This window comes from Mus caroli, unplaced genomic scaffold (assembly GCF_978045245.1).
Source record: "Mus caroli unplaced genomic scaffold, Mus_caroli_1 scaffold_1, whole genome shotgun sequence".
Lineage (NCBI taxonomy): Eukaryota > Metazoa > Chordata > Mammalia > Rodentia > Muridae > Mus > Mus caroli.
In genome coordinates this window covers 133103770-133130932 of record NW_028227256.1, presented here as the reverse complement: position 1 = coordinate 133130932, position 27163 = coordinate 133103770, and the positions used below count along the sequence as shown (strand labels likewise).

The window sequence follows — 27163 nt, the reverse complement described above, 5'->3', positions numbered from 1 at the left end:
ATCCCTAACACTCCATTCCCCTCCACCAATAACCCCAACATACACACACACACACACACACACACACACACACACAAACACGCACGCACGCACGCACGCGCACACACACACACACACACACACACACGCACGCACGCACGCACGCACGCATACTCCCTAACTCTGCCTTGTCTAATGCAGGTTCACAGACAAGCAGCACCCTGAGCTATCATCTGGTCCTTTAGGAGGTCTTATTTATCCAAGCTCCACACCCCCCTTCTCTTATTTCCTCTTTGCACACATCACAGTGTCTAATACATACTCTGCTACAGTGTGTTATTTTTAATCATAAGGAAAGGTCATTCATATATATTTCTTTTTTTTTCCTTTTTCTTTTTTGGTTTTGGTCTTTTAAGACACAATTTCTCTCTATAGCCCTGGCTGTCCTGGAACTTGCTCTGTAGACCAGGTTATCCTCAAAACTTACAGAGATTTGTCTGCCTCTGCCATCCAATTCACACCTTCATTTTATAAAGGAAACACAGCTGCTAAGAAATGAAAGGATTTCCCCAAGCCCCAGAGCGGGCGGTTGGGACAGCGTGCCTGGGACAGCTGAGAGGCCTTACCAGATGAGTGTGAGGACTGCATACTCTGAATTGGATGGATGTCATGCAGACAGCCAGAGACTCTCCTGTTCTTCATCAAACTTCTGCTCCTGAACCAAAGACAAACCATAACTTTAGTTGCTCTTCACCACAGAAAGGTTAAGAATGCTGCCAGCTTTGTAGAAACACAGAATCCCAGCCCTTAGGAGGCCAGCACAGCCTACATGAGACCCTGTCTCAGAGCAATACTCTTACACAGATGCGGATGTGCGTTCTTCCCAACAAGGACCAACTCATTTCAATCTCTGAGCAGGAATTTTCCTCCGTGAAGGCATTGCCCTAATAGAGTTCATGAACTGGGATAAGCATTTCTTGTGTGCTATCCCTTAGGCTTCTGGCATTTGCCCAAAGGGAGAAGCCTGCCACACAGCTGAACGAGTCCTTGTAGGGCAGAGGTGCTTCGGTAGTCTGGGCTGTGGAGTTGGCAAGGCCTCTTGGAACAGTGACCCTGAAGGGTGACCATGACTTGGGAAGCAGGAAATAGCATCTGAAATACAGGCATGGAACACGGGAAGACTCGGAGGTAAACCATGAGAAGAACTCAGCACGGCACTGAGCGACTGCTTTCCGTGAAGTATGGGGGAGATGGCAAGAGATGGGGCTGGGGAAGTGCCAGGAGCAGCTTGACTTACCTAGGGGAGGGAGGGGTTTAAACAGGGCAGCTGTCTAGGTCGTTTAGCATCTAAGGGACCCTCGTAGGAAACAAGCCTGTCAGAACAGTGCCCATCAAGAGAAGTGCTGCAGCCTTTCCCTGGCCTAGAAAACAGTCTCTCCCTGTAGCCTTCTAAACTCCGAGCCTAGCTCACCATGAGAAGGAAACTTGCTGAGCTAAATACAGGCAACCCTTTGGTGTCTTCCCAATCAGACTTTCTACTACCATTGACTCGCCAAAGGAAAATACTATTTCTTTTTTTTTTTTTTTTTTAGGTTTTTCGAGACAGGGTTTCTCTGTATAGCCCTGGCTGTCCTGGCACTCACTTTGTAGACCAGGCTGGCCTCGAACTCAGAAATCCGCCTGCCTCTGCCTCCCGAGTGCTGGGATTAAAGGCGTGCGCCACCACGCCCGGCTTGAAAATACTATTTCTTGAAGAGAATGTTAGGGTAGTCTTCTCACAAAAGCTTAAGTGTTTCAAATATGAACTCCCCTGTAAATTCTTACAAAAAGAAATGAAACCGCAGAAATATGACTGAACATAAAGGGAAACTATCAATTTCTAAGTATGTGTTTTTCTAGAGATAGAAAGAAAAGTAAGCTAAGTTAGGGAAAGTATTGTTCTAGCCCCACTGTCACGTTCAACAGTGTTTAAACAAGGGAACGCTTGCCACATTCCTTCCAGAGGGTTTTCACTCACCCTGAGAGAACAATTCACTTTCAACTGTCGACATTGTCTATGATTTACAGGCTGAAGGGGCGGCCTGTTTTACTGCAGAGCCCTGTGGCCCAGCAGAGCCAACAGCAGCTCTATAATAATCTGTCAGCATTTCCATTACCTGCAGGCTTGCTCGGAGTCTGTAACTCTGTCATAAACATTCTCACAAGGCTGAAACTTCATGCACAAGGTCTCAGACCAAGAGCAACTCTCTTGAAAAATATGATATCACTAAATTACAGAAGTTCTCCGAGTGTCATCGCCACGTAACACACCTGACTTCCTTTTCTTTCTTTTTTTTTGGTTTCTCTGTGTAGCCCTGGCTGTCCTGTAACTCATTTATAGAGCAGGCTGGCCTCAAACTCACAGAGATTCACCTGCCTCTGCCTCCCAAGTGCTGGGATTAGAGGCGTGCACCACCATGTCTGGCCTGAAAAACCTAATTTCAAAATCTTGCAAAATATGAAAAGGAATTTTGGTTTCAGGGTCACATTTTAAACTTGTTTATTTCTTACCTGCTAACCTAACCTCAGCAGACATAAGATGGAAATCACCAACATTCAAAGGGCTGAAGATTTGTGCTCACCGACTCATACTTGTATTGTGATCCACTATGTATGCATGTATGTATGTATGTATGTATGTAATAAGCTTGCATAAAGCTTACACATGTTTTTTTTTTTTTTTTGGTTTTTCGAGACAGGGTTTCTCTGTGTAGCCCTGGCTGTCCTGGCACTCACTTTGTAGACCAGGCTGGCCTCGAACTCAGAAATCCGCCTGCCTCTGCCTCCCGAGTGTTGGGATTAAAGGCGTGCGCCACCACGCCCGGCTCTTACACATGTTTATAATGAACTGTCTTCTTCCTTTTAAGAAGGCAGTCATCCTAAAACCTCAGAGGTTTCATAAATGCCTCTCCGGTTTGTTGGTCTGGCTGAAGTCCGGGGAGGTCATTATCAGTCTAGGCTGACCTCCTCTCAGCTCTATACATCCATTTCCAACAGGACCACCCCTAGGTCACATTTGCCATAGCCCCACAGTATGTATCTCTCATCCTTAGGTCAAATCACCTGTAGACATCACTGTTTACTAGCACTGGGTCAGACATTATACCTTCTCTGTATTTAACATTTAAAAGATTATTTTCTCAGTGCAGAAGATTGAATGCATAGCACTTCATGATGCTAGATGTGAGCTGTAGCTCTGAGGTGCATCTCAGACCTAAGGTTTAATTTTACAGTATGTTGAAAGCTCACCAACAGTCTAAGCAATCATTACTGTGCACCAGGGTAGAAGGCTTGCACACATCACCTCAGCCCCTGTAACAACTCTGTAACATCATCCCACGCTGAAACCACAGAGGTCACCGAGGTGGCCAGGATGGCGGTTGCTCTATTTGGAACCGACACCTGGAGCTGTGTAGTACTTGTCTACTCTCGACGACAAGAGGGCAATGCCCCTGTGGTGGGGGCAACACTGATGGTCACACCTTGAACACTCCCACCCAACGCTCCAGACTCAACAGTTCTTAACGTCCTGTGGATCTCAGTCATCGCAGCCAACAGGAACGCCCATCTCCAACACACTGCTTTCCTTTCCCCAGCTTGAGACCAGAACACCCCTGAGCTTTTTCCTGCCTTAACCCCACAACCAGGCACCAAGTCCTAGGACTCTGCATCTCAATTATGTGGTAAATGCTGTTCTCTGTTCTTTCTCCAGTGCCTGACTCATGAGGACAGGGAAGATTTTCTTACCTGGGATTCCTCAGGACATGTCCGACAGTAGCCGTCATAGAAGCATTTGTTTTTAATAACAACAAAACAAAACTAAAGAGCTAGATGTTGCAGGTCAGAGCCTTTCGATACTATTTGCTCCTGTACTCTGAGCTTCTAAGATCAAAGCAGACCTAGGTTTTCCGTGAACAGCATCTATCTGCCTACTACGGATGCTTTTATGCTTTGATTTAGTAGACAATATTTGTCATGTGCAGATCAGATGTTCTTTATCACACTGGCTAACTCTTTTGTGGTGCTCATACTAACCTGACTGCATTTAAACATGTGTAACTTACAATAAAATATCATAGGTCAGATTCTTGAGATGTTAAAAGCAATGCTATTCCATATATATATATATATATATATATATATATATATGCATGCTATTCAGGTTGCTCTTAACTTAAAACTAGTACAATAAAATACTGAACTTTTTTGCTTATATAGCAAGCAAACTGGTAAACAATGTAATACTATATGCACTGTAATTTAATCAGTAACATTAATGTCACTTATATTTCTGGGGCCCTTTTACATATTATGACAGTACATCTCTCAAGATAATTTTATATGTTATATATATATTATATATATTATGTAAATCTGTATATACTTGCAATAGCCAGCTTACCTCCTTCTGGAAAGGGAAGAAACTGGTGTGCTTGTAATGTCGGGCTCCCACTCATCTGCAGGGTCACAGAAGACATCCTCACCCCTGTTACCACCGTCACTCTAAAGACAATAAAAAATAGCCTCCGCATTAAACATGGGTGAAAATGCTTTACAATTCAGTAAAGAAAAGCTTAAATGATTTTACTATTTTAAAATATAAAACTAAAGACCTACTGAATCAACTAACCTGGGCCCATGGCACTCACAGAGGCTGAGTCATCAACCAGAGACCATGCCTAGGCTGGACCTATGGCCCCCTACCCATTTGTAGCATTTGTGCAGCTTGGTCTTCTTGCAGGTTCTCTAACAACTGGAGTGGGGGCTGTCTGTGACTCTACTGCCTGCCTTCCCCTTCCCCTGGCTGGACTGCCTAGTTGGGCCTCAGTGGGCAAGGATGCACTTAGCCCTGCTGTGACTGGATGTCCCTGAGTGGGTGCCCAAGGTGGGGCAGCTTTCCCTTTTACTAAGGAGAAGGGGGGGAGTCGTGGGGGTTATCTGATTAGTCTTTTGTTTTTCTGTGTAGCCCTGGCTGTCCTGGAACCCGTTCTGTAGACAGGGGTGGCCTCAAGTTCACAGAGGTCCATCTGCCTCTGCTTCCTGAGTGCTGGGATTAAAGATAGGTGCCACCACCACCCAGCTTATCCCATTAGTCTTAACATATCATATAATTGATCAAATTAAAAACTAACTATACAAACTATAATAAACACATGTATACAGATGTCATTATGAGATTAATTATTTTGTAGGCTAACCTATAAACTACTATTTTGAAAGGCTAACCTAAAAAAAAAAAAACTAAACAAAATAGCAACAACAGCAAACTGTAATCACAAGATGCTGAAAATTAAAATAAGTCTCATAAAAACAATGAAATATTTCAAAAATTACAACTTGGACAGGGGAGGTGGCTCAGTAAACGCCTTACCTTGCCATCAAAATGCCTGAATCGATTCCTAGACTCATGTGAAAAATGCAGGGTGAGCCTGCACATATTTATCCCAGTCCTTGGGAGCTGGGTTGCTGGATCTCCGGCGTCCACGGCCTAGTGATCTCTAGGACATTGAGGAAAAGCGGCCGGTGTCTGAGGACCAACACTGAGGCTGTCCTCTGTTTCAGGCACACACACAACAATCACTTCTAGGTTGAATATATTGATAATAACCTATACATTAGATAGTAAAGCACTCTCATGAAAAGTCTACCTAGATACTACAGAGCTTGACAGTACAGCATGTGTAAAGACTAAGTACACAACTTCAGTAAATACTCAAAAGCAGGGAGTCAAAAAGTAAGCTCCAAGAGTAGGGTTTAGAGTGTGCAGTGGTGTAAGAATGGTCAAATGCCCTCGATGCTGCTTTAAATACACCTATACTTGTTACTGTAAAATCAGACATTAGTAACAGAAACAGAGATGGAAAGGAAAACCACCCTTAAGCACACCATAGAGAGAGACACCGTCACTGCTGTGACATCACACTTTCAGGATTTGGGATTATTGTCAAGTACACTTTGCTGGGGCTAGAAGGCAGGCTCAGTGGTTAAGAGCACTTGCTGCTCTTGCAGAGGACCTGGGTTGTGATCCCAGCACCTACATGACAGCTCACAACCACCTACAGCTCCAGTCCCGGCAGCCATGCCGCCCACTCCTGAATCCTGAAGGCACCAGGCACACATGTGATGCATGAATACACACACGGCAAAGCACACACATTAAACAGGCAGCAGCGCATGATGCTTTGCTTCCCTGGAACAAACCCTGAGTCCTCATGAAATGTGTTTTTCACAGGGCTGGAGAGATGGCTCAGCGGTTAAGAGCACTGACTGCTCTTCCAGAGGTCCTGAGTTCAATTCCCAGCAACCACATGGTGGCTCACAACCATCTGTAATTGGATCCAATGCCTTCTTCTGGTGTGTCTGAAACAGTGACAGTGTACTCATATACAATAAATAAATCTTTAAAAAAAAAAAACAAACACATTCAGCAGGTTTGGTAGGCTTCATTTAGGATTATTTTTAGTGTTCAAATTAAGATTGATTTGTAATCTGAGTCATGTTTTCAGCTTTTATGTTGGTTTTTGGAGGCGGCGGCGGCTTTGTGTGTGCATGTGTGTGTGTGCGCGTGCGTGTGTGTTGTTTTGTGTTTTGAGAGCAGAGTCTTCCTATGTAGCTGGCCTGTAACTATCTATGAAGACCTCAGACTCAGATCCACTTGCCTGTCTCCCAAGTGCTGGGCTTAAAAGTGTGAGCCACTGTGCACAATTCTTAATTTTTTTAAGTTACTCTGAGTATCATAGGATGAATTGTGAGAGGTTCTATAATACTTCCCACACAACAGGGCTTCTCTTTTCTCTGGCACCCTGAAATTGTGCTCATAAAGTTGACTAGAACCAGTGTTTTTTTAACCCCCTCCCATTCATTCCTTTTAGTTTTTAGGGGCACATCCTCATGTGTTCAAACTTTTGTACCCAGCACTGGCTGGCCCTGAACCACCGATCTGAACCCTCAGCTTCCTAAGTGCTGGGATTACAGGTAGGAGCTACCACATCTGGCTCTTTCCTACCTTGTTCTTTTTTTTTTTTCTTTTTTTCTTTTTTTTCAGTTCGGCAACTTTGACATTCAGCAGGTTAGTCCTCACCCACATTGACTGTAGATTTTTTAATGTGGTAACAGGCACGTCAGGTACCCATGTGTAGAGCTTGTTTGGTGAATCCTCATGCTCACTACATTTTCTGGACAAATGCACTTGGATGTGATACGGAACGTCCTTTCTCCTTTGGCCCAGACAGCTTTATTGCACCTGCTGACAATGTGCACATCTGGAGTCCCCATCTCCTTCATGGCAGATTTCTGGATTTCTCTGAGTGCCCAAGGAGCATGCTTCCCGAAGCCCACTCCATGGATGCTCGTGTGAATGTTCAGGGTGTATTGTTGGGTCACCACGTCTCTGATGGCAGAATGGCCTTTCTTCCTGTCACCCTTCTTGGAGGGAGCCATTCTGCCAGACCCAAGTTGGCAAAAGCTCTTTTTTTTTTTAAATTGTTTTTTGAATCTACTTCATTTACAAACTTTTAACACTATTACATGGTTGTCCTCCCAGTAATTCAGCTTTTATAATTTATCTTTTCCTAGAATGTCTTTCCTTTCTAGAAGTCTCAAATAACTAGCACAGGAATGGCTCTAAGGCAACATACCATAGAGCCCATATCCATACCCATGTTTACTGCTAGAATATTTACAATAGCGCAATAACCAGGAGATGGAAACTAGCCGAGATGTCCATCAAAAGATGAATGTATAAAGAAAATGTGGTATGTATGTGAAAATATATATATGTGTGTATGTGTGTGTGTATATATATATATGCAATGGAATTTTATACATCTGTCAAGAACACTAAAATCCTAACAGAAAAATAAACAGGGCTGGAAATCATTATGTTAACAAAATAAATCAGATTCAGAAAGGCAATGGCGTTTAGCTGTTTTCTCTTGTATATGGATCTGCAATTATGTATTCTGTGTGTTTACATGTGTAGAACAGGGGATCACGTGGGGGGAGGAGGAAAGAGATGGAACAACATAGATGAGGGAAGCCACAGGGAGCCCAGGAACAGAACTGAGAGATGAGACTGAGAGCCAGGTACAGGTACATGTGTGAAAGTGCTGCGATGAACTATTAATTTTTCATTAATTATATTTTATTAATTAATGTTTTAGTTAACATATGACTTTGTAAGCTAACCTAAGAATGCAAACACAGAGACCAACAGGGACATTAGGGTGGCTCAGCAGGTTTGGGCACTTGCTCCAAAGTTCTAGGACCCACAGGGCAGAAAGGGAGAAGAGGAAGGATCGACTCCCCGAAGCGGTCCTCTGACCTGTACACTCAGCCTCTGTGTGTCTGTCTGCCTGCCTTACACACACGGATAAGAACAAGTAAACAAACACAAAAGTAGCATGGCATGTTATTGATGACATAATTGCTTACTCAAGCTCGGTTTTTTGGTTTTGTTTGTTTATTTATTTTTCGAGACAAGGGTTTCTCAGTGTAGCCCTGGCTGCCCTAGCACTTACTCTATAGACCAGGCTGACCTCGAACTCGCAGAGATTTCCCCTGCCTCTGCCTCCTGAGTGCAGGGATTAAAGGTGTGCACTACCACTGCCCAGCTTGATTATCAATTTGGATACCATTTTCTGTTTTTATTTTTTGAGACAGCATCTCATGTAGCTCAGGTTAGCCTTGCGTATGGCCATGGATAAGCCTGAACTCCTTGGGTTCCCGAGTGCTAAGGTTACAACAGACACCATCTTCTTAGGACCACATGTCTCAGGTATTCATTAGTGACTTTTCCCTCACAAGGATCGCTTCACTTGCTTTCCTCTGTCTTATAATCTAGATTGAGTTAATTATCCTCACTTTTGATGAAATAATCCACAGAGTAAAGCTAGGACAATACCCTCTAGGCTTTAACACATATTTTCATTAACATTTTGAGCATTATATTAGTATTATAGAATATAAATTCTAGCAGTCACATAATTTGTATACGGGATATTTGAAAAATATTAATACTACTATTTAATACATGTTACAATTACTTTTGGGATAAATAAGAAGAAAATAACTTTAAGTTTATATCATTTAAAAACTCCATATAAATTTTCCTTAAGAAAAAAAAAAAAAAAAAAAACAAGGGCTGGAGAGATGGCTCAGTGGTTAAAAGCATTGTCTACTCTTCAGAGGTCCTGAGTTCAATTCCCAGCAACCACATGGTGGCTCACAACCATCTGCAATGGGATCTGACACCCTCTTCTGGTGTGTCTGAAGACAGCTACAGTGTACTCACATACATGAAACAAATAAATCTTAAAAAAAAAAGTCCTGTGTAGTGGCTCACAGCTTTAATCTTAGCAGGAGGATCTGGATTTCAGGACAGCTAGGGCTACCTAGAAAGACCTTGTCTCAAAATGTTTACTTATGCCTGTATGCTTGCTTGTGTGTAGGCAAGTAGTACAGTTAGCCATGGAGGCCAGGGCTTTGGACCCCTCTGGAGCTGGAGTTACAGGTGGCTATGAACCGCCAGATGCGATTGGTGAGAAGAGAACTTGGGGTCCTTTGCAAGAATATGAGTTTTTAGCCACGGAGACATTTCTTCAGCCTCAATTTTTATTTGATTCAAAGATATAAATCTTAAAATAAAAATGTAGAGGACTTAACAGTAAACTCTGAGCAAAAATAGATGTAAACACAAATAAAAAATATATACAAAGATAAAATATCATGATATAGTTTCAGAGCCTTCTAAACCCAACAGGTAGGGGGATCAGGAGTTTGAGGTCATCTTTAGCCATATAAGAAGTCTAAGCCCAATCTGTGCTGTATGAGATTCTATCTCAAAACAGAATAAAACCAATAAAAGGGTCACACAGAACTAGGGAAATGGGCTCAGTCGGTTAGATGCTTGCTGACCAAGCATTAGAACCTGAATCTGTGTAGTCAGCACTGGGTATATGGGTGCATGTCTGCATTCTCAGCACAGGAGAAAACAGTAGGACTTAGCAGTCAACCACCTTAGCCAAACTGATGAGCTCCAAGCTCAGTGACAGACTCTATTTCCCAAAATAAGCTGGAGAGTGATCAAGGAAGTCTAGTTTCCACCCACACAGCTTCATGTATGTGCAATCTCACACACACACACACACACACACACACACACACACACACACCCCACGCCACACAACATCAGGAAAAAGATTAGTACTAAGATGAGCAATCAGAATAAAAAACGTATTAATAAAATACATAGACCACTTAACAGAAACTGCAGCCAGGCTGGTGGTGTATACCTTCAACCCCAGCCCAGCAGAGGCAGAGGCAGGCGAGTCTGTGAGTCTGAGGCCAGCCAGCAGGACCCAATGAGGTCCTGTCTGGGAAAACTAAAAGAAGTCAAAGGCTACTTTACCACAAAGAAGCAAAGTAAAACCTTGGCTTCACTAGTTACTAAAAGAAAAGCCAAGCAAATTTCTAACATTACTTTGTGGCAATATTTAAACTAAGCAACCATGAACAGCAAACAAAACCCCCATATTTTGTTACTGTTTTTTGAAAATATAAGGCAAGAAAACAGATGTTAAAAATAACAAAGAGATGGTTTTAATTGTGATCAAGGAAAGCCACAATTAGACACACCCAGAAGACAATAATGGGAAAATAAGTAACAGCATACATTACTCAGGCACAAGGAGATAATGCCAAACATGGGGCTATCTCCCCTGAAACTTAAAGGCAAAGCTGGCAGAGCACACAGTTACAACAACAGACTCAGCTCTGAATGGCTGTCATACTTGAACTATGTTGAAGCAAACCAGTGAGACTCCACTGACATGCACAAGGAAAACGGATTCACACAGCCATTGATGCTGGGGATCTCAGTAGCTGATGGACCTCCTCTTATTTAACAGGAATATGTTACCTCTATATTTTGTTTTCTTTTGGGAGGAGCAGAGAGCTTGACAGGGTTTCATACACACCAGTTTGGCCTCAAACTCACTAGTAATTGAGGTGGGCCTCGAACTCTCCATCTTTCTGCATCTCAAGTGCTGTGATCATAGGCATGATGACCACACCCAGCTGCATTTGTAAGAGTTTCTTCCAGAGGATATGGATTCAATGTCCAGGGCCCACATGTTGGCTCACAACCCTTTGTAACTCCATCCCAGGGGATCTGACACCCTTTTCTGGCCTCTGAGGGTACCAGGTACCCATGTTGTGCACACAGACAACAGACATTCATGCAGGCAAACCACACATACAAATTTGTTTTGTTTTTTAATTTTACAGATTTTAATATCACAAACCTCATAAAGCTCTTTCATTGCTGCAAGTTTAGATTCAAACTTTTCCAGGCTCCAGAAAGTTGAGATCCCAAGCTGGAGGTTACGAACTCGAACAGAGGTATCAGAACGGCTTTTGTCTGATGCATCATGTCTGGAGAGAAAGAAAGATGCTTAAACCTAAAACACATAAACACCCAACAGGGCTCTTACTGGCAAAGAGCACGGTCTGCTCTTCCAGAGGACTCGGGTTTGGTTTCAAGTATCCATACTGTCTGGTTCACAAGCACCTATAACTCCAGCTCAAGGGGCCCTGGCGCCCTCTTCTGGCCTCCAATGGCTACTGTGTGCACACAGTGCATATAACCACAAGCAGGGGCACACATACATACAGCATAGCGAAATCATTTTTTAAAATCGGGGTGCAGATTGGGTGGTGTGGCTTGGGGCCACAGTACATGCAGAGCAGATGTGAGGCTGTGGATTCAATCCTGAGTCCCACCAACATAAGATAAACATGGAATAACATGGAATGCTGAAAAACAAGATTTCAACTCAAAAGGAAATCTTACACATGGAATCTTAAAGCCTGTTACCAGGGATTCTGATATCTGTTCTGTCCTAGAAAGAGACTACTATATAGACTTCAGAGAAACTTGAGTTTTAAAAAAATGATGTATAGGTCAACAAATGTAAAAGCCACTCACCTGCCAAAAATATAGCACTTTTTAAATTTGTCACTGATGGCATTGGCTTCCTGAATCATCGTGGAGAGTTTCATGGAGTTCCAGTTTGGCTGAACTAACAAAAACCATACAGATTAGAGCCAAAATGCATGTCTGACCACAGCACTCATCGCCAGTTAGAACAATCCCATACTACTGACATTAGGGGCTGGAGAGATGGCTCAGCAGCCGAGAGCATCAGCTGCTCTTTCTGAGGACACAGGTTTGATTCCCAGCATCCACACATTAGCTCACAACCATCTATAATTCTGGATCTCTAACGCCCTCTTCTGGCCTCTGTGGGTACCAGGCATGCACAGGGTGCAGATACACATGTAGGCAGAACACCCATTCGCATAAAAGGTAAAATAATGTTAAAATTTTTAAAATGACATTAAGCAAATGTTTTTAATCTTATATCACAAGAGAAGGGCAATGTATGAGTAATTTTTTTTTAATTCTTAAAAAGCAAGCTAGTCTTTACATAAAGTGAGTTGTCTTATACGTGGTGGAATGGAACAAAACAGAAAAGGATACTGGAAGAGAGAAACACCTATCATCCTTTCCTCTAATATGTCTAAAGGAGGTTTCTCTTATTTAATATTTTAAATATTAATTGATATTAACATGAATTAATATCAATTTTTAATATTTATTTAAAAATGCTTTATTTATCTAGTGGGGCATGAAAGTGCCATGACATGCATATACAGCTTAGAGGAGAGTCGTGGGAATCAGTTCTCTTTGTACCGTGTGGGTCTTGGCATCCAACTTAGGTCATCGACCTTGGCAGCAAGTGCTTCTACAGGCTGGGTGATCTTACCAGCCCCAAATTATTTTTCTTCACTATCTAATTTTTCTAAATCATCAGGTAAGATACATTATAGGTTAATTTATTAAAAATTATACCCCTTTTAAATTTTCTAGACAAATACAAAACTTAAGAAAGGTATCTAGAGGTATGGGTCCACAGAGAAATACCTGTTTCACATATGGCCTTGGTGTAACACACACACACACACACACACACACACTTTACTTAATAAATAACCACAGTAAAAGGAGAGTGATTTAGCAGTTCCATTTTCCATCTGTAAAGTTAGGATTTCACTCAGCTTTTCAAATGCTGGGCAGTTTCCTCCCACTGAGTTACAGCTCCCCACCCTAAGTCTGAGGTGTTATCATAAATATTTTCTCTATGTTATGTCATACAAAAAGCCACGTGTTATCCCATGGGTAATCTTCACCAGTAGTCTTCAATGGCAATGAAAGTTGTCTCTTAAAGACCAGGAACAGCTGGGTGTGGTGGCGCACGCCTTTAATCCCAGCACTCGGGAGGAAGGGGTAGGTAGATTTCTGAGTTCTACCTACCTGGTCTACAAAGCGAGTTCCAGGACAGCCAGGGCTATACAGAGAAACCCTGCCTTGAAAAACCAAAAAAAAAAAAAAGACCAGGAACAAGGTATTGTCACATCCAACAAAAAATTATGAGTCCCAGGTCCCAGTCAGAGACATTGACACAGGGAAGAAATGGAATCCAAATTAAAAAGGAATAAAATTGTCTGTGTATAGATGAGATGGGCAGCTAAAGAGTCCACCAAAACAGGTGCAAGAGAGAAAAAAAATGATTGTGTCTCTGTACTCTGAGAACAAATGAATTAAAACAGGACCAGAGCTGCGGGTGTAGCTCAGTAGGGAAGTGCTTGCCTGGAATGCACAGCCCCCGGCCCTATCCAAACTTGCTCCTGTGTTCTTTCTCTCCTTTCTCTCTCCTCTCTTTCTCTCCTTTCTCTCCTTTCTTTCCCCTCTCTCTCTACTCCCCCCTCCTCTCCCCCTCTCTCTCTGCCCCCTCCTCTCCCTCTCTCTCTCTACTCCCCCTCCTCTCCCTCTCTCTCTACTCCCCCCTCCTCTCCCCCTCTCTCTCTGCCCCCCCCCCCCAGAAAGCAATGGGATACAGAAGGATACATCTCACCACAGAAATAAAACACCTGAATACTGAAATACAAATCAACTTTGATGAAAGAAACTGGACATAAATAAATAGAAAGACACAGTGTTCATGCATTAGAAGAATAAACCTTAAAAGAACTGGCTAAGGCAATGTACAGAGTCATTGTGATCCTTATCAAAATTCCAACAGCATCTTTCACAGAAATAGAATATCAACTCATTTCAGGCTACAATTTCAATAAATTAATTTGGGGGTGGGGGAACCACAACCATGCAGTCTATAGGACCGATACAACTATTCTAAAGACTGAGCATTAAAAACCATTCATATAAACATACTGACACACAAAACCCAGCATGTAGAACAAAGCCTTATTTATTCCTCTACTTACTTCTTAACATATGTATTTACTTGGAGCTGGGGATTAACCCAGGGCTTTCTGTATGTCAGACACCTTTTTTTTTTTTTTACTAAATTACATCCCCAGCCTAGCATTTTATATATGTAAAGGCAGCTAAGATAAGATAAAGAACGTTAGGAAAGTATGTTACGCTCAGTACATACTCACTGGTGAAAGTTTTATCCCTGTTTCCCCGATTCTCCTGAAGCATCTGTACTTCTTCAGCGATCTTTTGCTTTTCAATTTCTAAAGCTTCTAAGATCCTCGCATGTCGGATTCTATGGTCTTCTAAGGCCTAATGGATATGCATTTGTATAGAGCAGCACATGAGGAGATGGAGAAAGAGAATTTATATAATCAGAGGGGCTGAGTATGTTCGTTGTCTTCACCATACCAGCTATTTTGCTGTTTATATACACCTCATAACATCATGTTATTTACCTAACATATACATAAGACGACCCTTTTTAAAGCAGATTAGTCTAGCCAGCAAAATGGCACTCGCCACCAACACATGATGACCTGAGTTCGATCCCTGGGACTCACAGGGTAGAAAGAATCAGTCCCCAAAGTTGTTCAGTGACTTCCACATATACACCATGAGGTATACACACAAAAAGAGTTTAAAAAAAAAAAAAGAGACTAGTAGAGGCTGGGCAGACAGCTCAGCAGGCCGAGTACTTGCTATACATTATGAGGACCGTGTTTGTATCCCCAGCATCTGCATAGACATTTTGGAACTAGGGTTATAGCAGCTGTAACCCCGAGCACCATGGGAAGAAGGCAACAGATGGCTGGAGCTCACTGGCTAGCTAGTTCTGCCAAGAACAGCAGCTCCCAGGCTCAGTGAACCACCCTGTCTCAACAAGGAAGGTAGAACAGAGACTGAGGAAGACTTCTGATGTCAACCTCTGGCCTCCACACAACTGTCCAGGTGGGCAGGCATACCATGAATGTATATGAGTACAGACACATGCATACCACCCCCTCAAAAGATTGATCACTGTAATGCTATAATGACATTTCATCTTACCGTACTCATTTCATTAAGAACACATGGTTAACATATTTTATTAAACACAAGTTCCTCTTTTAAAAGATTTATTTATTTTTTTGTACGTGAGTACACTGTCACTGTCTTCAGAGCTCTTAACTGCTGAGCCACCTCTACAGCCCAAACACAAAAGTTTTTTAAAAACTGCCTTATAAACTTTCATAATGATTTTCCTCATAAGACCATTAGGATACTGTGAGTTTATGTGTTATTATCATCATGTCTGTGTGATTGTGTGTGGGGCTGGGGTGCACATGGCGGGTGCAGCCGTGGAGGCTGAAGGACCGTGTAGAGCAGGCTCTCTCCTTCCACCTTTATGTGGGTTCCAGGGCTCCAACTCAGGTCACGGGGCTTGTGAGGCAAGTTCTTTACCTGCTGAGCCATTTCACTGGCCATCATAAGAAATTTCTGATGGCACAGATTATCATTTTTCTTCCCATTGCTAATAAATAAAGAATCTGCAGGGTAAAAAGGGGTGCGAGGCACAGCTCAAGGAGGGCAGGAATTAGGACATTTGCTGACTCAATGTAAAAGGCAGGAGCTAAGAAGGGTTGCCCAGGGTTTCAGTGGTCTCCTGAGCTCCTCATGGCTCCGCCCAAGTTAACAGGCAGTGTGTTCACACACAGCGTGCTCACAGCCTGGTATACCATCAGGCTTCAAGTCTAGGGGAGAGTTTTCCTCCACCCCTGCCTCAGCCCTGCTCTTCCTCACCCCACAGACTCGGAAGAGGAAAAGAGAGAGAGAGAAAATGAGGCTACTGCCTGAGACAAATGTCAAGAGACAAGGAATGAGTGGGCACTGCAGTGCACACCTTTATACCAACACGGGGTGGGCATGTGAGGGGAACGGTAGAAACCAACAAATCTCTACAGGTTCTAGACTAGCTTGGTCTACACATGTGTTCCAGACCATCTCTCCAGCTCCAGAATTTGCATTTCTAACAGGTTTCTAGAAGAAACCATTGTTTCTCATCCAGAGAACACACGCTAAGAACCAGCAGTGTGGAGCTGGAGAGATGCCTTGGCAGTTACAAGCACTGGCTGCTCTTCCTGTGGACCTGGGCGTGGCTCCCAGCACCCACATGGTTCCTCACAATCATCACAAGTACAGTTCCAGGGGATCTGATGCCCTCTTATGTCCTGTTAGGGCACCAAGACCCACATCTCTCTCTCTATCTCTCACACTCACACACACACACATACACACACACACACACACACACACAGGCAAAACATTCACACACAAACAAAAAAACATAAAATCCACCAATATAGAAAGAAGGAAAGGCCGAAATGTTAATAAAGTAGCTGAAGATGTTGTTAACACACTAATGCTCTGGTTTTATCATTCAGTATTGTAAACCTTGGCTATTTCATGTTGGCCCCAGAAAACGGCCTTCATCCTCATTGAGATGGAAGACGTGTGTATCAAATGCTCCACGCCGAGCCCTAGGAAACCGCCTCTCTATCAGATTGTGACCCGATGTAATGCTTTGCTTTTCTTCCTAATGCACTTTGGGTCCTGGTTCCAGTTCCTTATGTTTATTATTTAACATGACCGATGACAGGCAGTTGTAGACACGAGAAAAGAAAACACTAGAATGGAGCTAAGAAGAGGGCTATGTGCCCGTGGGCTGTGGGCTGGTGCATGAGCAGCAGCAGGACAGGAGCTTGCGGGCAGCAGAGGGAGACGTTCCCACCTAGAGACCTTGCGGCTCTCTCATCGAAGGCTGCTCCCATCACAAGGTGCCGGCTCAGACTCAGACTCACCTGCTTTGTGGCCAGGGTCTCCATCTCCAGTCGCCTTTTGTTCACATATACTTCCTGTTCAAGATGCTGCTTCGCCCTTTCCAATTCCTCAATCTTGTGACTAGCTTTTTGGTTATTTAATTCCTCCAATCTCTTCCTTTGAGACTCTTCCCTCTTTATAAATTTATTAACAGTTAGTGAGAATTAACTCAGGCAAAAATGCAAAGACATTTTTCAAGACGGTGGCCCTAGGGTGTAAACCTTCCCCTTGTAATGAATGAACAAGGACATGGCAAAGCTGTGGAACAAACCACACTCATGCCGTTTACATGATCCAACCACACATGAACGTCACGGCTCCAACTTCTGCAAGTATGTCCTCTAAAATGGGTTTCTGGGGCCAAAGGTTTACCACTGAATTCCCCATGAGGAGCCACAACCCCTGTGCTGGCAGAAAGGAGTCTATTTTCTTCTAAATTTATTAACAGTTAGTGAGAATTAACTCAGGCAAAAATGTAAAGACATTTTTCAAGACGGTGGCCCTAGGGTGTAAACCTTCCCCTTGTAATGAATGAACAAGGACATGGCAAAGCTGTGGAACAAACCACACTCATGCCGTTTACATGATCCAACCACACATGAACGTCACGGCTCCAACTTCTGCAAGTATGTCCTCTAAAATGGGTTTCTGGGGCCAAAGGTTTACCACTGAATTCCCCATGAGGAGCCACAACCCCTGTGCTGGCAGAAAGGAGTCTATTTTCTTCTCCTAGCAGTCAAGAGCTACTATTAACTTGTTACCTGCGACTCTAACCTTAGTAGCAAACACCTGTCCAGCTCCATTCTAAGGTTTTTCTTTCTTTCTTTTGGATAGTGTCTTGTCTCATGTATCCCAGGCTAGCCTTGAACTTAACTGAAGATGTGCCTGAACCCTCGATCCTTCTACCTCTGCCACTCAATTGCTGGGGTGTGCATCACCATGCCCCGTTTGTAGACCACACCCAGGGGTGCACATACGTTAGTAAGCACTAGACCAGCCAAGCACCCTCTGGGCGGCTGTCGCTCAGTTCCCCACTAGTCTGAGAAACCCTCTGAGGAAAGATTGGGAGCGCCCTCACCAGCTCCGCCTCTAGGGCCTGGATTTTGCGCTCATACGCAGCTTTTTGGGAAGAAAGTTCTTGCTGGGCCATCTCCTTTGCGATTTGAATTCCTTGCATCATTTCTTCCTTCGCCTTCAGCTGCGCATCTTTAATTTCTGCCTCAAGCCTACAAAGGAGCAAGAATAGTTTTCGAACAGCATTTTTTTATTAAGATAATTTTAAATCTTAAAACTTAATTTTTGGTATTTTATCTATAGTATTTTTGGATTTTTCACTGGTTTTGAATATATTTTGCCATACCAAAAAAAAAAAATAGAACAGAAAGAAAATATGATTATTCCTAGCTTAGTCATTATTGCAGATGCCTAGTTTCAAATTAGTGTAAATCATGTAAAGAAAATGTATCACAGAAAACATTTTAGTAAATATTATAGGTAACAGAGTGAACCAGAATAGGGTATTTTCTGTTATGCTAACAGTGCTCTAATTCCATTTTAAGACACAATAGAGCCTTTTTCTTAGTCGGCATCCCAGACTAGCCTTCTACATGCTATATACATGGAGGTCTGCAGAAGCGTCCATCCTCTTGTTTATTCAGCAGTTCAGAGTCTCTGAACGGGGATCGTGTCCTGTGAGGCGAAGGGCTAGCCTCTGAAACGGTTCATTTTGGTGCACGCTTTTGCTCACACATACACATTAGTCAGTGGTGACACTTACCGAGAACTCTGTGCTGTAAGTAACTCATTTTTGGCAAACTCAAAATCTTTTGGGCCTTCGCTTGTTGTGAGATTATTTCTACTTGACAGTTTTTTTCCTTTCTGGACTTCAACTGGATGATTAAATCTAAAATAATGATCTCCACCAAGAACCACCCGATCACCCTAAAACACACACACATACAAAAAAAAAATGTGTAAGATTGAGGCAAGTCTAACTGGAAAAAAACAAACAAACAAACAAAAAACAACAAAAAAAATGACAAACTTTGCTTAAAAAGAAAAAAAAAACATTTAAAATTTTGAGGCGAAAACAATAAAATACTGACAATGGTTTCCTATATGAGATAGGTTTTTTGTTTTGTTTTGTTTTGTTTTTAATTGATTTATTTTACGTATGAGTGCTCTGTTTTCATGCACACTGGAAGAGGGAATTGGATCCCATTACAGATGGTTGTGAGCCACCATGTGGTTGCTGAGAATTGAACTCAGGACCTCTAGAAGGGCAACCAGTGCTCTAACCGCTGAGCCTTTTCTCCAGCCCATAGCTTTAAGTGCTTTATTCTCCCTCTTATTCCTCTAACTCCACAGTTCACGGTGACACAGTATTATTGATGATAGACATTAAATCATAGCAGCTGTCACATCTGTTTAGTATTTTCCACGTGCCAAACGCTGCTGAGTAATTCACATGTGCACGTATGTTTGTGTATGTACAATAAAAGTCTCATTTACAACTCACAACAGCTTATGAGCAGCATACAATTCCACTGCTGGGCAAGAGGAAAGTAAGACCCAGACTTTATTAATAAAGCAGCCACTCACTGAATACCACTCTTTGCAAGCAATGGTATAAGAACTGTATGCGAATTATTTGTAGATTAATTCTTCTCTACCCTTGAAAAGTAGAATTCATAAAAAATGACTATTATTCTGGTTTGGCTGCAACAGTTTATGCCGGTTCTCCTGGGATACCTGTTAGTGGCCCTCTGAAAGTGTCCTAACCAGGTGGGACTGTCCCATCATCTAGTTAAGTAACTTGACAAAGGTGTCAGTGCAGGGGATGGACAGAGAGAGGATTTCAGCCTCTCGTGGCTTGATTCCTAAGCCCAGGTCTTCCCAGGACACAAAGTAGTGAGCCTAGTTCCTGGTTCATACCATTACAACGTCTCTTTGAACAAAGGAAGGCTACTAATGAGTTAATAGAAATTTTGAAATGGGAAAAGTTCTCAATTCAGGTCAGTGACTTGGGGGAAAAAACAGATGACAAACACAGATGACACGCTGGCACCTAACAGCTCCTGCCGACTTACATGATGTAACACTGTGGGCTCTGAGATGTGCGTCCCGTTTACGTATGTCTTTGCTTCTCCAGCTGGGACAATACTCACTGTTCCTCCAAAATTTCTGATAGTACTGTTGAAACAAAAAGTACATCGCTATAACGGTGGGGCACTTTACAAAGTAAGAACAGGTCAGAGGAATAAGTCTGCTTAGATTATCCCTCTGGTAGTAAGTTCATACCAATTTATAGCAACAATAATTTTAAATTATATTTTTCCCCCCAAAACACTGACGTTTGATGAACAGCAACAACGACAATAAAAAACCACTGGCACATCCAGCAATTGTAACTGCTGGTGTAGAGGAAGTTTTCACTATATTTTTTATTAACTCCTGGAAAAACAAATCAAAATGCTAAAACAAACGTTTCCTGAAAATGAAAAAAAAAATACAAAGAAAAAAAAGTTCAAGGAAAAAAACAATCAAATACTGACAATGGGTTCCTCCAAGAGAGCGTTTTCATGTGCTTTTATTTTTCTAAGTTTCTGCTTTTGTAACTGATTGCATCACTTGTCCTATAAATGGGCTTTCCTAATGGAAAGGCGAGACATTCCACAGGATGAAGCAGGGAGACAAAGTGTAGCCTTAGCCATCTAACTAACAGACCTTGCTGTGGGGAGCTGAAGAATTGCTTACAAACACCACACATGCAGAGGAGACTTATTCAGAAAATAGGAAACTTCAAAGGCTACCTAGACAGATACAGAAAACTTCAGCAAAAGCCAAGCCCTAACTCTAGACCTTTAGCATTGATTAGGCTCCGAGATTTGTAATTAGAGAATAATAGCTCAATTAAAGCAACCCAATGTAGCTGAGCAAAATGGTTCACTGCTGGGGGATGTGTCTCCTACCAGAAGGCTGTGTTAACCACATAGATTTAAACGATTTCCCTTACCATCCTGCTCTCCCACATCTGTGCACTCTGTTGTCACAAGTTCACAACCAGCATTCTGAGCCCCATGTTTCAGTTTCAACCACCAATCTCCTTCACGGGCCACTGTGTCTCCATCTGAGACCCACCTCACTGAGGCAACCACATCAGGACCTGCCCTTCACTGAGTCCCTCCTTGAGGGAAGGAGCTCCTCTTCCATATAAACATCATTCTTCCGACCCCAACTTGCATGCAAGTGCTCTTAGAAAGCTCTTCTCTAGGAAGTCTGAGGTAGATTCCTCCCTCTGAGCATGCACTTGACTGAAGAATTCCCTCACTCAACACCCAGGAGCCAGATGCGTTAGCAGTGAAGATGGATGGCAAAGCAGCTCTTGTGAACATTGTAGTCTACAGAGTAAGGCGCTGAAGTGTGTACTAAATGGACAGGATAGAGTTCAAGGCAAGCAAGAGACTTCCCAGCCCTCACTAGACTCTTCATTCTTTGGTTTAGTTTTGTATCTTTGTCACGGATGTAAATGATGCTGAACTTAGGTGATATATCAAACAATTATCAGGACTGTAAAAGGGTATGAAAAAACCTATCTTCCGACTAAATTAAAAGGCTCATTATATTCAGGCAGGGGTGGTGCACGCCTTTAATCCCAGGATTCGGAAGGGAAAGGCAGGCAGACCTCTCCATTCAGAGACAGCCTGGTCTACAGAGCAAGTACTAAGATAGCCAGGGCTACACAGAGAAACCTGTGTTGAAAAACCAAACCACCAATCAACCAACCAAATGAACAATGAAAAAAACTCAAGTAATCAGAGCCACAGAGTGTTTGAACAGATCCCCATATTTTTATAAATCACCACAAAAGAACAATAAACTACTTATTTGGCTATCTAGCTTAGTAACTTGAGGATAAGTATAACATCCAGAAAGAACTGATTACTCGTATGGAAATTAATTTGATTTCAAGTTCACACTAAACTTCAAAAATATAGAGGAAAATAAAAGAAAATATCTGATGTCACTATAGAAGCCACTTTTATATGTATATGTGTGTGTGTGTGTGTGTGTGTGTGTGGTAGTGTTACTTGGGATTGAACTCAGAGTCTTGTGCAAGAATTCAATCAGTGACTTATACCCTTAGTCCTTTTTTTTCCTGTTTCTTTAGAGACAGAGTCTCACTAAGTGCTCAGGTTGGCCTTGAACTCATTCTGAAGCCCAGTCTGGCCTTGAACTTGCAATTCTCCTGTCCCAGTCTCCTGGTATAGGTCTGTGCCATCGGGTCTAGATAAAACATGTTCAACATCCTTAGCCATCAGGGAAATGCAAGTCAAACAAACTTTACTATTCTACCTTATACCTGTCAGAATGGCTAAGATCAAAACCACAGCGACAGTTCATGCTGGTGAGGATGTAGAGCAAGGGGAACATTCATTCCTCCATTGCTGGAGGGGAATGTAAACTTGAATTTGTACAGTCACTTTGGAAATCAATTACAATGCAGTTTCTCAGAAAATTGGGAATCGATCTACCTCAGGACCCTTCTATACGACTCCTGGGCAAATACCCAAAGGTATTCATACCATTACAAGGACACTTGCTCAACTGTGTTCACAGCAGCTTTGTTCTAATAGCCAGAAACTGGAAACAACCTAGATGTCCATCAGCCAAAGAATGGATAAAGAAAATATGGTACATTTACACAATGTTAAAAACAATGACATCATGAAATCTGCAGGCAAATGGATGGAACTAAAAAATATCATCCTGAGTGAGGTAACCCAGGCCTGAAAGACAAACATGGTGTGTACTCACTTAGAAGTGGATATTAGCTGAAAGTAAAAGACAATCATGCTACAGTCCACAGACCCAGAGAGGCTAAGGAACAAGGAGGGCTTAAGGGGGGATGAAAGGATCTCCCTGGGAAAGGGAAGTAGATTTTGCAGGTGGCCTGGGGTAGATGGGCTTGGGAACAGGAGAGATCAGGTGGTGGTGGGAGAACAGGAATTGAGGCTTTACAGGGATGAAATGGAAAGCTACTGCAATGGAAACTGCATGGAATCTACGACAGTAGCCCTAGCAAAGACTCCTAGTAATGGGGAACACAGAGCCAGAACCAGCCATCTTCTGTAAGCAAGCAAGGCCTCAAGTGGACACCAACACAGCCACAAAACCTTTAATCTAGAGATTGTCCTGCCTGCAGAGGGTTGTGGGACTGGAGCCTAGCAGAACTGTCATCAAAGAAACCAGAGACACTTCATCCAGCAACTGATAGGAGCAGATGCAGCATCCTGGAAGAGCTCCAAGAGCAAGCCCTGTTCCTGAGAGCCTAGAAAGGTGTGAAGTGCATCAAAGCCCTGATAAGATTCACTACTGGTATAAATGAAGAGTTAAGTCCTTAGCACTCCTGACGTTCATCCTCCTGTAAATAAGCAAAGATGCTAGGGATCTGCTAGCAATTTGACTTTAATTAGCAGCTGCTGGGCTCCCCTTTGTGTCCTGGCTGCCTTGTGCAAGAGGACTACCAGTCTAAACCAGCCAGACTACATCCTTATGTTAGCAGCAGCCATTATGGGCACTCCACAGACTGTGACAGAGCTACAGGATGACTACCACTGACTGCCACGGCTCCTTGGACTCAAAGGCTTCCTTTTATAAGCTACTTGGGTCATAACAGTAACCAAGACCCTCCTGAAGACGCAGCCTCAGCCAGGACTTGTTCCAACTAGTTGTGTAAGAGTTTGTATTAGGAACTCTAGCAATCTTTTCCATCTAAGCCAGGGAAGCAGCACTTCTGGTGACCTAGCAGAGCTGACTGGTGCTACAGAAACAGCCCTGTGACCAGTGCAAACACAAACACTATTTGCCAGGTCTATTGTGACTGCTGCAACACCCCCCTTCTGGCTATACATAAGTAGGCTCTTCAGCACGCTTGCTGAATCAGATGGGAGACATTCCTTCCTGTTTCCTACTCTGGACAGTCAACACTTAAAAGCCCAGCAAAGGCTTCTTCTCTTCTTTTCATGTTTACTTTAATAGCCTAGGCTGAGCTATTGACAAAGAACACAGCAGCAGAGACAGCAGCCTGGGAGTGACAGCAACACACGAGCAGTCAGCAGGCCACATGGCAAAACTGGGAAGACAGCTCTGAAGAAGAGGCAGCTGGACAATTCAGTAGAGCTGCCAGTGCAGGAAGGGTGAGGGGAAAGAGAGAGAGAAGAGAGCTAAGGCTGAAGAAGGGCAAAGGCCAGAAAGAGCCAGAGACGAAGCAGACCCTGGTCACTGGAAGAGGTTCAGAGAGAGCTATAGAGTCGGGAGGCTCAGCTGCTCTAGGCTCAGGGGACATTCACAGTGGCCACTATTGAGGGCCTGGGAATCCCAACACCTCAGCCTGCTGAGAAGCTACAATGCTAGCTGTGCAAAGGGCTAGGACTGTACAGGACCTGTACCACTTGTAGAGCTAAGGGTTCCACAAGACTGTGGGATGCCGCCCGCTGTCAGCCCACCACCCGCTGTCTGGTTACACTCACTACTGCAAAGGCCTGCACCAGAAACCTTTTCCTTGCCCATGATCTCTTCCCCAGCGGCCCAAGAGGACCCAACCAGTCCACTGGTGAGACTTATAAGAACATTAGGAAAGGACAAAAGTAAAAACTACTCAAATGTCTACCAAAAAAATAAACTGCAATGATCTGTGATAAATTCAGATAATGGGATTCTTCACAGCAATCAAAATAAGACTCTTGAAGTCCATAATTTAAAAAATACAACACAAAGTCAAAAAATGTTTACAAATACTATTATCTCAACAATACACACAAGATCATTTCACATATGTGAACAAATTCACATGAAACAAAACAAATTTAACTTGTCAATTCAAACAAAAAGACTTCCATATAAGGTGGATAGTTTACAATGACGTTTACTATTACAATTCTAAGAAAAAACATTCCCTGTAAATAGCAGGTCAGGTACACCACAGGGAGCAGCATCCTGAACCTTACACTGAGAGGACTCCTCTGCTGTTAAACACATTCAGTGTTTTTCCTCCCTTAAAGGGAGTGTTGAACTGGGGGGTGGGTGGTGGCGGCACACACATTTGATCCTACTCAGTTTACAGAGTGAGCTCTAGAACAGTCAGGGCTACACAGAGAAACCCTGTCTCAAAAAACCAAAAAAGAGTTGAAGAAGCACTGAGAAGAATCAGTATAAATGAATGCCTTAAAGGACAACGGCCTCCCTAACGAGACCCAGAGGGCTGCTGACAGCAAAGGGCGGTCCCCTGCAGGAGACGGCCGGACGTACCAGTGATCATCGGCAATCAGCACTCCAGACAACTGGATATCGTGGCTTGAGCTTGGTGTGTGCTTTCCAACTGTGGTTACTCCCTCCTTTACCATGTAGAGCAGCATCTCCGACAGCTGTGGGTCTTCATTGAGATTGACAAGGTTTGGCAAGTGGTTGTCCATTTGAAATGTAACTCCCGCTTTCTGGTGGAAGCAAAAAGAAAATCAGTAAAGCATTAAATTCACCTAAAAGAATGGCCTATGTTGAATATTAGAATCACTTTACAGAGCTTCAGTGCATACAGGTTCATCGAGATTAAAGTTCAGTAGCAGAGTACATGCATGTCAAGTGCCCTGGCTTTAAGCATGCACACACACATGCATGTGTGCAGGCGCATACACGCACGCATACATGTGCACACACACAGCCCAGAAGCCCCCCTTCATGGCTTCTCTATGCCCGTCACCAGACACTCCTAAGCACATTGTTCTGCAGCTCTTTCCTCACACTTCCCGTACACTGTCACCTCAAGGCATCTCTGTCAGCTTGCTTCTATTCTATGCAGACTTGACCACGTCTGCTGTTTCATCAGCACCACCTTAAACTGACGCACACAGAATCGGCACAGGAGCCTCTGGAGCACCCTGTCCCTGTTTCCTTTGTTCCAAATCCCATCCTACACAGGGTGATTCCTCAACTCCCTGTCAGCTACTCCAAGAGCTTCTCACTTCCTAAAGAGTAGATTCGAGTAGTAGATCCCTTAGCCTAGGAATCCAGAGCTCAGTAAGCCAATGGCATCTTCCATGTTTACCTCTCATGACCTCATCCAAACTGCTTGATCTCTCCTCTTCTCTTCTCCAATGCTTTGTTCTCACCTACCAAAATCTTACTCAACCTCATCTCTCACCTCTTCTTTTGTTTTCTTTCTTGTGTAAACTCGGCTGGTCTGTAACAATGTACTCCAAGCTGGTTTCAAAACTCAGGATCCCCCTGCCCAGCCTTGAGATGCTAGAATTGGAGTCATGGATCACCACACCTGGCAAATCCTACCTCTTCTGTTAGGATATCCTGACCGTTCCCAAAAACCTTTCCTGCTTCCTTTGAGAGTGTGTGTCTATGTGCATGTATTCGGGTAGGGGTTGGGGTATGTGGAGGCCAGAAGTCAACACTGGCTGTCTTTCTCATTCACTTTCCACCTTATTTTTTGAGACAGATTCTCTCACTGACCCCAGGCTAGCTGGCCACTTAACTGCAGGAATCCACTTATTTCCTCCTTACCCAACCTCTTTGACCTCCTAGCACTAGGGTGACGGGCATGTGCTGCCAACACTCTGCCACAGCCTGCTTTTCATGGCCGCTGGGGAGCTGAGCTCAGCGCCTCTCCTCTGTGCACTGGTACTCAGGGAGAACCCGCTGAGGCATCTCTCTGCTCCTTTCCCTCAAGTTTTACAGATATTCTATCACCCACATGGCTTCGGCTGCCTCTCTGAACCCTTCTCAGATATCCTCTGGATTTCACTACTGTAAGGGGTTTGAGTCCTCCAAAAATAAAAACTAAGACAAAAAAATTCCTCCCTCAGCATTACAACCCCTCTGCCCAATTTAGACAATACTCATTTTCAGAGTTCTATGTGTGACTCTATTTTATCTTGTTAC

General features: G+C 43.2%; 1 protein-coding gene across 3 annotated transcripts in view; it reads right to left on the bottom strand.

Moving 5' to 3' along the window:
• Window positions 1-27163, bottom strand: part of Kif14 (kinesin family member 14) — a 61734-nt gene that overhangs the window by 13663 nt on the left and 20908 nt on the right. For all 3 annotated transcript variants that reach the window (XM_021160749.2, XM_021160757.3, XM_085830528.1), the window contains 10 exons: window positions 25526-25710; window positions 20305-20407; window positions 18993-19156; window positions 18294-18441; window positions 17197-17349; window positions 14542-14668; window positions 12005-12098; window positions 11322-11451; window positions 4421-4521; window positions 606-694 (listed from right to left, as the gene is read on the bottom strand). In XM_021160749.2, the coding sequence (XP_021016408.1) occupies window positions 606-694; window positions 4421-4521; window positions 11322-11451; window positions 12005-12098; window positions 14542-14668; window positions 17197-17349; window positions 18294-18441; window positions 18993-19156; window positions 20305-20407; window positions 25526-25710 (1294 nt within the window). The remainder of the gene's footprint in view (window positions 1-605; window positions 695-4420; window positions 4522-11321; window positions 11452-12004; window positions 12099-14541; window positions 14669-17196; window positions 17350-18293; window positions 18442-18992; window positions 19157-20304; window positions 20408-25525; window positions 25711-27163) is intronic.